The sequence below is a fragment of the Phyllostomus hastatus genome, unplaced genomic scaffold, assembly GCF_019186645.2.
Source record: "Phyllostomus hastatus isolate PE091 unplaced genomic scaffold, TTU_PhHast_1.1 phas_contig_1, whole genome shotgun sequence".
NCBI classification, from domain to species: Eukaryota; Metazoa; Chordata; class Mammalia; order Chiroptera; family Phyllostomidae; genus Phyllostomus; species Phyllostomus hastatus.
This window is the reverse complement of record NW_025333498.1, coordinates 29,334,633-29,351,456: the sequence shown is the minus strand read 5'-3', so window position 1 is coordinate 29,351,456 and position 16,824 is coordinate 29,334,633. Positions and strand designations below refer to the sequence as shown.

At 36.8% G+C, this 16,824-nt stretch overlaps 1 protein-coding gene across 2 annotated transcripts in view; it reads right to left on the bottom strand.

Annotated features, from left to right (window-relative positions):
- LOC123807994 (lymphocyte antigen 75) overlaps positions 1-16,824 on the bottom strand; it is a 149,655-nt gene that overhangs the window by 116,098 nt on the left and 16,733 nt on the right. For both annotated transcript variants that reach the window (XM_045822202.1, XM_045822289.1), the window contains exons 5-6: positions 3,123-3,233; positions 1,893-2,033 (exon numbers count right to left, since the gene is read on the bottom strand). In XM_045822202.1, coding sequence (XP_045678158.1) covers positions 1,893-2,033; positions 3,123-3,233 — 252 coding nt within the window. The remainder of the gene's footprint in view (positions 1-1,892; positions 2,034-3,122; positions 3,234-16,824) is intronic.

Here is a 16,824-nt window from a genome sequence, read left to right as displayed (position 1 = left end):
GTTCAAAAGGATGGGCAGAAATTTAAACACTCCACACCAGGAAGGGGCAGCAGTGGAGGGAAAGAGCAGAGGGCATCTCCAGACCTCCTCTTTCCACCCATCTGCTAGGCCTCTTGTCCTAATGGAATTACTGATTCTTTATTTGGACCATGATAAAACTTACCCAAATGATGGTTAAAAAGATTTGAGACAAAAGGGAGGCACAAAACCATACAAAATACAGTACGTTTACCCCTCTCAACAGAACTAGGAAGTAGTTTGCTTACTCTGATTTCCTGGATTCAGAACTGTTTGGAATGTGGACAGTTTGCTTTTACTAAAGAATAAAATTCAGGTTCAGCTAGCTCCTCACACTTGCAAGATAACTCAATTAACTGTGAGGTTCTGAAACTGCTCTTATTATCATATTTTACAATTATGATAAAGAAACAGAGGAAAAAAGTCACCCAGAGTTGAACTTAAAACAATCATTTTCCTCAGCTAGTCTTCGTCTCTTCAAATTCATAGTTTTTCAAGATTAAAATGATAAGCAGGCATATCATTTTGTTCTGCTCTTTTTATTTCCCTGCTGGCAGAGTTACTTTAATAAATGCACATTACTCAATCATGTGGAAACATCATGATACAGCTAATGACTACTACTACAGGATACTTATTTGATCTTTCATTAGCCCCTCTGGTTTATGTTCATCTGTGCTCTTTTCTATTATGCCCTTTGTTACATAAGCTAGATTTGGTATGCATCAACTTGGAAGATAAACGTTCATTTTCCCCTAATCTTTCAAATCATCCCCCTATATTCTTGATTCTATACACTTATTTTTTAATTTTAAAAAGACAGGTTTTGCCCTGGTTGGTGTGGCTCAGTGGACTGAATGCAGGTCTGAGAACCAAAAGGTCGCTGGTTCGATTCCCAGTCAGGGTACATGCCTGGGTGTGTGAGAGGTGACCACACATTGATGTTTCTCTCCCTCTCTTTTGCCTTTCCTTCTCCTCTAAAAATAAATAAATAAAAAGCTTCTTGCACCTATGTGGATAAAAAAATTTTTTGCTTTATTCCCTATTCCCAACATCCCTTAAAACATATTTAAAATCTCCTTTTCTCCTCCCATTTTTGAGTGTTAGTTTTTCTTATTCAGGATTTCATCAAATACCAGGGATCTGGTGGACATTCTGTAAGATAGTTAGGGCACTCCTCTTCCGCATTCTGTCCAAGACTCCGCAAACTTCTCTGCTCCTCAAAAAGTCTAGCTGCCTTGTGTCCCTTTTGCCCTGACTCCCTGAAAAAAAACTCATCCTTGTACACATATTGTCTTTCTATACCTCTCCTTTTCTACCCAACTTATGAACACAGCCTGGCAAAGGATGAAGAGGGTTGGGCGTTGTGGGGCGGGAGGTAGGAATGCCTGGGGGTGTTCTTGTGTCTGTCATTTTTGGCTTCTCATGGAGGCAGGTAATAATATGTAAGATCTAAGTGCATCAGCATCACTGGGAAGCTTCATGAGACACAGAATGTTGGGTACCCCCCCTCCCCCGAGACTTTCAGGAAATCAGGGCTAGGTCCTGAGAATCTGCATTTCTAACAAGCACAGGCACTGCTGATGCTCTTGGTCTGGGGACCACTCTATGAGAACCCTTGCTCCAGAGGAAAGAAAGCCACCTGTGAACAGAAATATATTTATCTAGACTATCTCTATTTTCTTACGGGGAAATACAAAACCAAAACTTTATTCATATATAGTTGATAATATCTAACCACAGGGTCAAAATCAATACTTTTCAGCACAGGCAGCACCAGATAAAAGAAGAAAATAGCTATCAGAAATAGATTTACTTAACTTCACAAAACTGTAATTTTAAGACCTATTACCACAAGTAAATGAGAAAGATACCTGTTAACTCCACTGTGTTATTTAATGACTTCTTGCAGACGTAGGGCAGCTGAGCTTCACAGGAAAACCTCTGCCACAGACCAGATGTGGCATCCATGACTGCGCAGCTGGACCCACCTATTACAGGTGCACTGGGCATATCTTCAATGATCAAATTGTCACACCGTTTAAAGGAGAAGATTAGAGCCAGAGTGATAGTTAGAAAAAATATTTTGTAATTTCTAATTTTCTGCTTTTATAGGAAATCATAAAATATTTAAAACCTTCTACTAAGTTGAAATGTATAAGCCTCAATGGACAATCATGTGCTTAAATATGTCTTTATTCTAAAATATAGAACATGGGGAAAATACTTGAGTATACTGTAACTAATTTAAAAACCAAACCTCTGCCCCCAATCAACTTCCATGTCATAATCCTGTGGCCAGTAGTTCTTCATCTGCTACTCTATACAATAAATATTCTAATTTATGATTCTGCAATGGCTCTAAGGCCTTAAGTTACTAATAATTAAACTTCATTAAAGTAAACTGACCTATTGGTATTTTATTATACTTAATATTTTTCTCATATGTGTGCAGAATACTTTCGTACTGAAGTTAACTGTTAACTTTTAGGTTTCACATGTCAGAAGCCTAAGATTTTATTTCTTAAATAGGTATCTAAAGTTTCATTTTGTGGGGAGGGGATCTTTTGGCTAACTAAAGTTGTATTTGTGTTATTCACTATAAATTTTTCTTTAGGGTAATTATTTGTGTAATAAAACATAAGCATCATGTTGTCAGTAATTGAGTGCTACAGAGCAAGACCTCAAGGGCTTGAACATGAAGGAATATTTCCATGCTAGGGTTTGGCTGCAGATGAAGCACAACATGGGTCTTTCATAGGCACATTAAGTCCCCTAGGGACACAGAATGGTTCCTGGGGCCATGTGATGGGGCTCATTCTGCTCTTAAAAATGTAGGGTTGCTCTGAAGGTTAGAGACAGATGCTCAGCTGCCCATGGTGTGGCTCAACTTTGCTAGAATAGTCTCAGCTTGACTATAATGGCATAAGGGCTAATGACTAAGCCTAAGAAAGGCTTAGGGAAAAATTCTTCTGAGAGCTAACTATTATGAGAATTGTCAAGATTTGAAAGTTCTATAAGGTCTCAATGAGTGGGAAGTTCTTTTTATGTATTTTTTTGAGGATTTTGCTCTATGCATAGTAGACAGAAGAGAGAACAGTTACCTGGACTCCAGTTGAGAAAGTTTAATGGTGTGTGGTCTGACCATTCCCAGCCTTTTGAAGAGTACAGCTGATTTAAGCCAATCCAGAAAAATCTTGCAATACCTTCTTTTTCTGTAACAGTTACATAATTTTAACAAGTGAGAAAATTTACCTAAGTCATTATCTAGGTCACACTTAAGTTTCTGCTAACAACAAATATATCTAAAGGCCTGACCATAAGGCAAGAATCCCTGTTGGAGGGTACGTATGCCATAAACGCAAGTGATGCTGAGAGACAACAGAACTTCAGGCTACCAAGAAACCCAAAGGCTGACCAGTTAATTCAATTCTGTTTTCCCACTAGCATGTGCAATTCCCTTCCTTCTAAGGTAAGCTCAGACTCTTCTCAGAATAGCCATTTCACTACTTTAAACCCTCTTGTCAGAAAGCAGTTATATGGTTAGGAAATGTAAAGTATAGCATAGAAAATATAGTCAATCCTTTGTAATGACTATGTATGGTGTCAGATGGCTACTAGACTCATCAGGGTGATCACTTTGTATAGATGTCTAATCACTGTGTTGTATACCTGAAACTAAAATAATATTGTATGTCAAGTGTAATTGAAAAAGAAAGCAGTTATATATAAAAAATAGTTTCCATTGCAGATCTAGATTTTGAAGATCTGACAGTATTCTAGACTGACAGACTAAATTCATTAAGCACATATTATTTGCCAGGCACTAAAGATACAAAAACCAAAATGACTGTCCTACCCTCGTGAGGATTTGAGCCTAGTAGAGACAGATGTGGATGCCCCAAATGGTGAGGCGTTACCAGTACTGTTTCAGAAATAAGTACAGGAGCTGTTTGGGAGGCAGTGGAATACACATCTGCAGAGTCCAAAGGAGGTATTTTCACTGGAGACCCAGAATGGGAGAGGCACACAAACACAGGCACACACAAACACGCATGCCACCGTGAGGGGTGTCATTCTCATTTATTATTCAACAACAAGATGCCATCAGCAAAAAAGACAGAAAGACAGAGAGGCAGAAATGATTTAAATAATGAGATTAGCCCTGACATGTGTGGCTCAGTTGGTTAGGCATCAGCCTGTAAAGCGAAAGGTCAAAGGTTGGATTCCCGATCAGGGCACATGCCTGGGTTGTGGGCTTGGTCCCTGGTCAGGGCATGTTTGAAAGGCAACTGATCAATGTTTCTCTTCCTCTCTTTCTCCCTCCCTTCCTCTCTCTTTAAAAATAAATAAAATCTTTGAATCTGATCATGCTCACATGGGTCCACGTGTATTAGAAAAACATGTGAGGAACTGTGAATTATTGTAAGGATTTTCATACCACTGTCAAGAAAGTCAACAGAATTATTTGAGAACCTGGTAAGACTTTATCAACACCATGAAGGAATAATTTGAAGCCACTTGGGGCTAGGTAGAAGAGAGAACAACTGGTGAAATGGTCTATAGAAGACAAGGATGGTATTGACAAATGGGAAGACCTCAGAGGTTGGAATCACTGTAAATTTGTTGAAATATTCTCAGCAGTAAAACACTAAATAACAGTTTCTTAATTCTGCCCAGGATATAGGATGTATTATTATAATTTATTAATTATATTAATATAATTAATAATTATTAATAAAATTATATCAATATAATTTATTATATTATATGCAATCTATATATCTGTACATATACATATAAAATAGTTATATTTTATATCATTTATATGTACATTATATTATATATACATAAGTGGTTCTTAAAGTTTAAATGTGTTTCTACATGCAAATCACAGGGACATAGCTGATACATATATCATTTTGTTCCATTATATTTATCAAATAAATCTGTGTAATTTGCTTGTAGAAAACTGTATGCAAACTTTACTTTTTATATAGACATATATCTGTGATTTGTACAGAGAAAACTATACCCACATTTTATACACACACACATTTATTATATATATCTATATTTATCTGTCTATATATACATATTTATTATATATATCTGTGTTATTTACAAAATCAAACCGCATCCATACATTAAGGGCTTTTTTAAAAAGGGTAGTTTTGACTATGTACAATTTTTGCCTTACTGTAGACTTTAGAACTCAATGCCTAAAACGGGTAAGTCCACTGAAACTAACATGAGGGAATGGAAGAGTCCCCCTGGGTAGAGCGGAAATAGCAAAAGCAAAGGCAAAAGGAGCCAAGGGCAGTCGCAAACACAATGCTCAAGGGAGCCTGAAGAGAGGGTGGTAAGGCCGAGGCCCAATTATTGCTTCACCAAGGGCAAATGTGAAGTTCAGAGTGAATTGCAAAGACACACTGTGCTTTCCAGGACCTTGGCTGTGAGAGAAAGAGACAGGGCTTCAGGAACTAGGAAATATAAATATGTGTCTATATTAATGGTAAAAATTTGAACAAGTTTTAGCCTTTTGGGGGAGAATCAGAGAAAGTTGATAAACATACAAGAGATAGAAGAAACTACTGGTGAGTATACAAAGAGCTTTGGAGAAGCAGTTAACCTTGAACAAGCTGGAATGTTGACTGCAGATACAGACAAATTTGTAAGTATTAGGGTGAGAAACTAAGAGTTTACCTCACTGTTCTCAAAGAAATAGATGGTAAGGATATCCTGCTAAGGAAGGAGAAGGTGGGTATTTGAGGAAATTTTGGATTCATCCTTTTCTTTCACAGGCTGCCAACACTAGTGTACAAAGACCTTGAGGATTTAATCTAATGTAAATTTCTCCCTATTAGTAAAAGCAATTAATTTTCCATCTTACCTAAAGAAGTCCTGGAAACTACAACATATTTATGGTACTCCAGACTCAACCACATCCCAACATTCAGAATTCCTTTTATTTATTTTTAACTGTGGATACCACGGAGGGTCAATCCTTCCCATCCATCCCAAGTTCAATGCCCTACCTTCCATGAAGTCTTTTCAGATATCCCCCAGCAGGAAGTCCAAATAATCCTACTGCTCCTTCTAAATTATCCTATTGTTTATCTGCACATGGCAAGTACACATTTATGATAGAACAAAATGACCTTTGGAAGCTGTCAGGCTCCTACTTTGCTTTATTACACTGTCCTATTTGTGATTTGCATCATTTACTTATTCTTCAGTAGAATCATAGGATTTTAAAATTGTGACTGGTTTGGCAAACAGGATTACTCTTTATGTGTCTTATATCAGGTAGATGTGAATGGGGATAAATTCTAAAGGGCAGGAATTTCCTTTATAGCCTGGACAATGTGGAGCTAGGCTCTTTTCTACATATAGTGCAAGCAGGAAGTTGACCAATTTGAGTCTACTTTGCCACCAAGAAATAGATCATTGTTAGCAGAAGTCCCCACACCTAATCAAATAGGCAAGCACATTGAGGTAGATATTTCTTTTTTTTAATTTATTTTATTTTTTAAAAATTTTATTTTTATTTTATTTATTTTTAGAGAGGGAAGGGAGGGAGAAAGAGAAAGAGAGAGAGAGACATCAATGTGCAGTTGCTGGGGGCCATGGCCTGCAACCCAGGCATGTGCCCTGACTGGGAATCGAACCTGTGATGCTTTGGTTCACAGCCTGGGCTCAATCCACTGAGCTACACCAGCCAGGGTTGAGGTAGATATTTCTTGATTGTCCCTGAGACCCCTGTTCAGAGCTGACCTGTATTTCTATTCCTCTCCCTACAATGAAAGACTACAGGGCCTGATAATGGTCATGAATCTGGGACCAGCCAGATGACAGCCTCTTTACTGTATCAGAAAGGGCACAGTCAGCAGGGGTCCTGACTTAGAAGTGTCCTAGCCCTGGGGCACCTGACACGATGGCTCAGTGTGAAAAGCTGCCTCAGGGTGGAGGCAAATTAGGAAAAATAAAAATGTGCTGTCCCTGCTCTGGGGACTGTAGGGCCCTCTTTTTTCACTCTGGGGTGAGTCTGTGCTCAGAGGTCCCATGGGAAGCCCAGAGTCATGGAAAATCTGTCTCCCAAACAAAATCTAGTGAATATAAGGAAACCAAGTCCTCCTCCCCCATGCCTCTCTATCTGTAAAACAAAACTGAAACAAAACTAATTAGGTGCAGGGCAGGCAGAAAGGAAAAAGAAACCTCTTTCATACTGTATGAGACTTAGCTTCTGTATTTTTTCTGGCAGCAGATTTCCAGGCCCCGCCCACCCACCAGCTAACAAGAGGTATTTGGGGAATAACTGTCTACAATATGCCTTGCATATATATGACTCTTATTTCCCCAACTATATTAAGCACTTTGATTGTAAATCTGTGTGATTCACTTTTGTTGGTTTCACTGCTCCTAGCCCAATGTTTACACGTGGTGGATTTCAGTGAAGGGTTGCTTAATGGAAACTTCAAGAAATTTTCAAGATTTGGATATTCTGAGTTTCAGATGTTAAAGTACAGCTTTCTTGGGTCTTAGGAAACCAGATAATATTATAACTAGCCATACTGATATGCCTAAACAGCATTTCATAATAAAAGAGGTGTTTGAAACATAGGGCCCTTTAACATATTATCTGACTTTTATAAGTTATTAAAAAGAAAAGAAATCCTGCAACATTCATTCTTCCAAATACATCATTAGATTTTTAGGGTGTTGGTAGTCACACTTTGACACTTCTCCATTATAACCATCACTTTCCAAATAATACTCCAGGGGGCTTAAATTTATTGGCACTTTCACTCTCAACAGTATTTTTTGTAAGGTTTCAGTGAGGTCTGAAGTAGAATTCCATGACCATACACTAGCCCATTAGGCTTATTTGATAGACTTCCATTCTAGACATCTGATAACTCAAGTATCAAACAACACAGAAGAAGGTTAAAGCTGTAAGTGAGAAAAGAGGTGTGCATGAAGCTTTAGCCAAAAGGCATGACAAAGGCCAGCTGACTGGTAGAAAGTAGTATACAAAAGGAAGGGCTCCGCAGTTATAGATGTTGATACTCAAATCCCAGTTCTGGCACTTCTTGGCTGTCTGGGTATATTATTTCCAGGCTTCAATTTCCTTATCTGTAAGTGGGGATAAAATACTTGTCTATGATGTTGTTCTGATATTAAATCATTTAATGTATCTGGAAATATTAGGGCTTTGCTCATAGCATTTAGCAAATATTTACAATTATTATAAAACAATGTGATGGGACTTATCTGAATTAGTCAATTTGCATTTAATACAAAGCAATAATGCTTAGAGTTTTGTGCAAAAGGAAAAAACACAATCCATGAGGCCCATCTCTGCCTGCAAAGAACTTAATAGTCATATAAGGTGAATGCAGGTACATGTACATGCCTGATACAACTTGTTTTCAAGTCAGACTGTATTAGAATTTTGGATCTGCTAATTATTTTGGGTAACCTTGAACAACTAACATTTCCTCTCTGAGTCTCATATTTCTTATCTGTAAAATAAGTATAATAGAAATAACACCTACCTCACACAGTTGTTATATGGGATTAAAGATGGTAATGTATGAAAAACATTTAGGACTCTGTGTAGAACATCAGCATCGTCATATATTATGATTTTTTTTATTCATTGAAGAAATCATCAGGGACTCAGTAACTTGGGTTTCTTGATTTTTAAGAATAATATAAAAACTTTCCGTTTATATACTGTCTAGTAAAAAGTGAGCAATACTCTTATAGAAAAGCATACTATTTTCATGGATGAGAAGACTTAATAATGTAGTAACAACAATCACTTCCTAATTAATTCATAATTCAATGTAATTCCAAAGTCCCAAAAGGGTATTTCATTGAGATTAACAAGGTGATCCTTAAAGTCATATGAAAGAATAAATGGTCAAAAAAAATAGCCAAGGCAATTCAAGGAAAAAGAAAAGGAATAAGGGAAAATCTGCTCACCCAGAAAACAAGATTTATTATGTGAGACAGGACTAATTAAAACAGTGTAGAGACCCAAGAAGGAAGAGGAGTAAGTGGAAGCTACTTACTAACCTCCTCCCAGGACCACTCTGGAATTACAACTAAACTATAGAGAAATTATTCTGAATAACCAACTGAACGCTCACTGGAGAGAAGCCTTATAACCACAGATAGACAAAGAAACCACTTCACCACAAAATGACTGGTAGGAAGTATGGGGTGCAAGAGGGCTGGTGGGGCTCCCATTGATGGTAGCTGAAATTCCAGAGGGGTACTGCAGCTGAAGGGTCTCCCCCTGAGATGTGTGGGACCTAAACCCCAAGCTGGGCTTCCTGGTCTAGAGCACCAGAGCTGGGAAAGGAACCCAGATAACATCCAGCTGTAAAAAGCAGTGGGGGGTTCTATGCCCAGGGAGAGATGGCTGAAGATGAAGAGAGCCAATGCACAAAATTTCATTTGCAGCCACTTACCATGGGCTCTGGCAGAGGGAGGAGAGAGTAGACTAGAGATGCTTGAGGAGACTCTGGGGCCTGTGGCTCTGGGGAGAGATCTGAACTCACAGCTGCTATGACCCCTGTGCTGAGTCATTCCTCATACTTCAAAGAGGCCATACTCTCAGGCAGATCACAACCCCTCCAAGTGGCATCAGCCTGAGGAGAAGCAATAGCACTGCCCACAAGAATTACTCTGCAATATCCTGTGAAGCTTAAGCTGGGCTGCTGAGTACAGCTTGAGGCTATATCATTTATTAAGTTTAACAATGAAGGTGGATCTCTGGGAGCTCTGAGACTTTAGCTAACCATCTCCCAGGCCCAGTGCTGGTAAAACCCAGCCTTGGTGCACAGCCTTGTTCTTTCTGCAGACTAACAGGCCCAGCAGAGGGAGCCACACACTGTGGATCACTGATAAATCCAAACAGGTTGACCAAGGCCAGCGACAAGCAGTATCTGACAAAGGACTACACCAGAGTCTTTGCAGATCTACCTAATACATAGAAACAAATAAAAAAGCAGATAGAAAAAAAAGATAACAGAATAGGAAGACAAAGAAACAGACCCCGAATGAAAGAACAACAGATTTCTCCAGAAGAAGAACTAGATGAGACAGGTGCAAGCAATTTATAAGATAGAGTTCAGATTAATGATTATTAGGATATTCAACAACATTTAAAAAGACATAGAAGCCATAGAAAAGGACCAGACAAAAATAAAGAATGCAATATCTGATATAAATAATACACTGGAAGAAATAAACAGTAGGTTAGATGAAGCAGAGGATTGAATCAGTGTTTGAAAGACAAGGTAGGAAAAAACACCCAAGCAGAGCAGAAAAAAATAGAATAAAAAAATGGGGAGAGCTTAAGAAACATTTTGGAAAACATGGAGCACAACAACATCAACATAATGAAAATACCAGAAGGAGAAGAGAGTGAGCAAGGAATAGAGAACCTATTTGAAGAAATAATGACCAAAAAACTTCTTCAATCTGGTGAAGGAAAAAGAAACACAAGTCCAGGTAGCTCAGAGAGTCCCATACAAGTTGGACCCAAAGAGGCATATGCTGGGACACATCATAATTAAAATAGCGAGGCTTAAAGACAAGGAAAGAATCCTGAAAGCTGCAAGAGAAAAGCAGTCAGTTACATAAAAGGGCACCAATTAGACTGTCATCTGATTCTCAACAGAAACATTTCAGGCCAGAAGGGAGTGGTGTGAAATATTCAAGGTGATGAAAAGCAAGGACTTACACCCAAGGGTACTTTACTCAAACCAAGGCTACAATGAAGTGAGGGTATCATTTAAAATAGAGGGAGGGATAAGGAGCTTCCCAAGAAAAATGCTAAAGGAATTTGTTAAAACCAAACCAGTACTGCAACAAATGGCCTTGCTTAAGAAGAAAAGAGAAAGAAAAAAACACACAGAGGAAAACAGTCTAACAATAATATGGCACTAAATACGTATCTATCAATAAACACCTTAAATGTAAATGGCTTAAATGCTCCAACCAAAAGACACTGGGTAGATGAATGGATAAGAAAAAACCCCTATATATTTGTTGCCTCCAAGTGACCCACTTTGGATTGAAAGATACACACAGACTAAAAGTAAAGGGATGGAAAAAGATATTTCATGCAAATGGAAAGGAAAAATAAAAGCTGGAGTAGGAGTACTTATATCTAACAAAATAGACTTTAAAACCAAGGCTATAGTAAGAGACAAAGAAGGACACTATGTAATGAGAAAAGGAACAATCCAACAAGAGGATATAACCCCAGTAAACATTTACACATCAAACACAGGAACACCTAAATGTGTAGAGCAAATCTTGATGGGCCTGAAGGGAGAGAATGACAGAAATGCAGTCATAATTGGGGATTTTAACACCCCATTGACTTTAATGAATAGATATTCCAGGAAAATCAACAAGGATGCAGCAGCCTTAAACAACACACTAGATCAAATGGATTTAATTGATACCTTCAGAACATTTTACCCCAAAGCAACAGAATATACATACTTTTCAAGTGTACATGGACCATTTTCCAGGATAGGCCACATGTTAGGATACAAAACATGTTTCAATAAATTTATGAAGATTGAAATTATATCAAGCATCTTCTCTGACCACAATGCTGTGAAATTACAAATCAATCACAAGAAGAACACTGAAAAACACACAAAGACATAGAAGGAAAAGAACATGTCATTAAACAATGAATGGGTCAACAATGAGATAAAAGAAGAAATAAAAAAATACTTTGAAACAAATGAAAATAAGAGCACAAAAGTCCAAAATCTGTGGGACACAGAGAAACAATCCAAAGAAGGAAATTCGTAGCATTACAGGCTTAACTCAATAGAACAAGAAAAATCTAACCTCACACTTAAAGGACTTGAAAAAGAACAGCAAAACAAAGCCCTAAGTGAGTAGAAGGAAGAAAATAATAATGATCAGAGCAGAAAAAAACAAGAGTCTAAAAAAAGGATACAAAGGATCAATGAATCCAACAGCTCATTCCTTGAAAAGATAAACAAGATGGACAAACCTTTAAGCAGACTCATCAAGAAAAAAAGAGAGGGCCCCCCAAAATAAAATCAGATATGGAAGAGGAAAATAACAACTGGCACTAAAGAATTACAAAGAGTTGTAAGAAAATATGAACTATATGCCAACAAATTGGACAACCTGGATGAAATGGATACCTTCTGGGAAATGTAGAATCTTCTAAAACTAAATCAGGAAGAATCAGAGAATCTGAATAGACATTTTACAAATAGTAAAATTGAAGCAATAATCAAAAAATCCCCAACAAACAAAAGCCCTGGACCAGATGGCTTCACAGGTAATTTTTACCAAACATCCTAAGAAGAACTAATACCTCTCCTTAAACTATTTCAAAAAATTCAAGAGAAAGGAAGGCTACCAAGCTCATTTTATGAGGCCAGCATTATCCTAATTACAGAACTAGATAAAAACAACACACACAAAAAAAATTATAGACCAATATCCCTGATGAACATAGACATAAAATCTTGAACAAAATATCAGCAAACCAAAGACAGCAATGCATCAAAAGGATCATACACCACGGTCAAGTGGGATTTATTCTGGGAGTGCAAGGTTGGTACAACATTCACAAATCAACAAATGTGATTTATCACATAAACAGAATAAACTATAAAAACCACATGATCACATCAATAGATGCAAAAAAAAAAAAAGGATTTGATAAAATCCGGCACCCATTTAGTATAAAAATTCTCAGGAAAGTGGGAATACAGGGAACATACCTAAATATAATATAGGCCTTATATGACAAACCCACTGCCAGCATCATAATCAATGGGAAAAAACTACAAGCATTACCTTTAATATTAGGAAAAAGATAGGGATGTTTGCTTTCACCTCTCTTATTCAACACAGTATAGGAAGTCCTAGTCATAGCAATCAAACAAGAAGAAGAAATAAAAGGCATCCAAATTGGGAAGGAAGAAGTCAAACTGTCTTTATTTGCAGATGACATGATACTGTACATAAAGGACACTAAAGTTTCCACCAAGAAACTACTAGAACTAATAAGTTAATTCAGTAAAGTAGCAGGACACACAATTAATATCCAAAAATCAGTTTCATTTTTAATATTCCAATAATGAACAGAAAGGGAATTTTTAAAAGTCCCATTCACAATTGCTTCAAAAAGAATAAAATACTTAGGAATAAACCTAACCAAGCATGTAAAAGACCTGTACTTGGAGAATTTTAAGACACTGAAGGAAGAAGTTGGAGAAGATATAAATAAGTGGAAGCACATACTGTGTTCATGGATAGAAAGAATAACATCATTAAAATGTCTATGCTACCCAAAGCAACCTATAGATTCAAAGCCATTCCTATCAAGTTTCCAATGACATATTTCACAGAACTAGAACCAATATTTCACAAACATATATGGAATCACAAAAGGCCTGCATAGCAACAGTGAACCTGAGAAAGAAGAACAAAGTTGAAGGAATCACACTACCTAATATGAAACTATACTATAAGGTTACAGTAATCAAAACAGCATAGCACTGGCATAAAAACAGACACATACATCAATGAAACAGAGTAGCAAGTCCAGAAATAAACCTATACATTTGTAGTAAATTAGTATTTGACAGAGAAAGTGAGTCTAAACAATGGGCTAGAGATATTCAATAAATGGGACAATTGGACAAACGTGCAGAAAAATGAAACTAAACTACCTTCTTATACCACACACAAGAATAAGTTAAAAATGAATTAAAGACTTAAATATTAGATAAGAAACCATAAAAATCATAGAAGAAAACTTCGCAAAATCTCAGACATTGCTTGCAGCAACATATTATTGGATATATCTCCCCAGGAAAGAGAAATAAAAGAAAAAATAAACTAATGGAACTACATCAAACTAAAAAGTTTTTGCTCAGCAAGGGAAACCATCAACAAAATAAAAAGACAAGTCATTGAATGGGAGAACACATTCGCCAATTTTATATCTGATAAAGGGTTAATAGCCAAAATTTATAAAGAACTTACAAAACTCAACACCAAAAAACCCACAAACATTCCAATTAAAAAATGGGCAAAGGACCTGAGTAGATACTTCTCCAAAAGGACATACAGATGGCTAATAGACAAATGAAAAGATGCTCAATGTCACTAATCATCAGAGAAATGCACATTTAAACCACTATGAGATATCACCTCACACCTGTCAGAATGGCCATCATTAATAAATCAATAAACAACAAGGGCTGGTGAGGATGTGGAGAAAGGGGAACCCTTTAGAATTGTTTGTGGGAATACAGATGGGTGTAGCCACTGTGGAAAGCAGTATGTAGATTACTCAAAAATTTAAAAATGAATCTGTCTTTTGACCCAGTGATCCCACTTCTGGGAATATATCTGTAAGAACCCTAAGCACTAATTCAAAAGAACATAAGCACCCCTATGTCCATGGCAGCATTATTTACAATTGTCAAGATATGGAAGCAACCCAAAGATCCATCAATAGGTAAGTGGATAAAACAACTCCGGGACATTTACACAATGGAATACTACTCGACCGTAAAAAAGAAAATTTTACCCTTTGTGAGAGTATGGATAGACCTGGAGAACATCATACGGAGTGAAATAAGCCAGTCAGAGAAAGCAAATACCACATGATTGCACTCATATGTGGAATCTAAAGAACTAAACTAACAGCAAAATAGAGACAAGCTCATAGATGGAGAGCTGTTATGATAGCTTAGGCTGGGGTTAAATTAGGGGGGTAGAGGGACTGAGCAGAGAGGAAAAAGAATTCATGGCCATGGACAACAGTGCGGCAATTGTGGGAGGGGTGTAGGGGTTCTAAAGGGTAAGGGGAAAATACAAAAAAAATAAAAAATAAAAAATAGAAATAAATTTAAAAAACAGTTTAGAATAGATACAGAGACAGATAAATGGACCAAAGGAATGCAATGGAGAACTTCTGAACAACCCTCACATAAAAGGTTTTATATCTATTAGAAGTGACTTCACAAATCAGAGGGGATAATGTGAAATAAATAGTGTTTGGTAAACTTGACTATCCACATGGAGAAAGATAAATGAGATTCTCAGTTCTGCAAACTGCATTACAGGTGGATTAAGGATATAAATGTGAAAAGCAAAATTATAAACTTTTAGAAGAAAACATGAGAGGACACCTTTATCATTTTAGGGCTAAGGAAGGATTTGCTAAATAATAGAAATAAGCATAAAACATTATGGAAAAGATTAGTAAGTTTAAACAAATTTAAACTAACATACTTTTTTATGATGAGGCAACAAAAATGAAGTGAGAAGACCAAAAGGTAAAAGAAGATATTTGGATGAAATGTTACAAGGTCTACTTTAAGAAGAAGAATATCAAAAACATGAATAATAAAATGGCAATAAAAATATATCTATCAACAATTAAATCTAAAAAACAAAATAAACAAATAGGCAAAACAGAAACAGAATCATAGATACAGAGAACATTTTGATGATTGCCATTTGGGAGGGGGGTCAGGGGGCTGAGTGAAAAAGGTGAAAGGACTAAGAAGTATAAATTTGTAGTCACAGAAAAGTCACAGGGATGTAAAGTATAGAGTAGGGAATGGAGTAGCCAAAGAACTTATATGCAGGACCCATGGACATGGACAATGGTATGTGGATGGCCTGAGGGAGTGAAGCGCTGGGTGGAGGGGGGAAAGGGGGAAATTTGGGACAACTGTAATAGCATAAACAATAAAATATAATAAAAATAAAATAAAATAAAATAAAAGACATTTGTAATCTTACAACAAAGGATTAGTATCCAGAATACATTAGTATCCAGAATAAGGGAAAGAGCTATAACAAATCAATAAGAGAAAGGCCAACAATTCAATAGAAAATAAGCAAAGGACACAAAATGGCAAATTATAAGGGGAAAACCTGGACGCTTAGTAAATACAAGATGCAAAATCATATAAACTATCAGGGAAATGTAAATCAGAAATGAAATACCATCACACATTCATTGTATTAGCCAATTAATGTCTGTTAACGCCTAGTGCCAGTGGAGATATAAACTGATACAAACACTTTGGAAAGCAACTTGGAAATTTGACTAGAGGTGAAGACATGTACACCCCATGTGTCATCAATTTCTACCCTAAAGAAACTCATACATGTCCACTCAGTGGGGTGCATACAAGGATGTTCCTTGCAGAGGTGTTTGTAACAGCAAAAGGTGAAAACCTGTTTCCAAGTAGGGGAATAGATAAATTGTGGTTTACTCACATAATGTAATACTATACAGTAGCAGCTGACAATGAATAAACTTACATATGGGCATTATTTTAAAACAATAGTATAATAAAAACATATATAGAATTTATACATATGTATGTTATAAGCACTCAAGGGATGGTTATTTTGAAAGGTGGGCATGGGCCTTGAACTCTGCTAATATTGTATTCTTTAAAGGGAGGGAAGTAGGGAAGGAGAGAGGGGTAAAGAGAGAGAAAGAAAGGGAATCAACCCACGTAAAGCAGTGACAAAGTGTTAGTGTACACGGGTATATTTAGGCGGGTATATATATTATATGTATAGTTAATGTACGTGGTGGTTGCACAGGTCTCCATTAAACTATTTTCTATTTTTGTCTATAGGATGTTTTAAAATTATGTTTTCCTAATTAAAAATTATCATCACCACCCCACAAACAAAACAAAATCCTATTCACTCCATGTGTCCATGCCATTAAACCACTTTAAG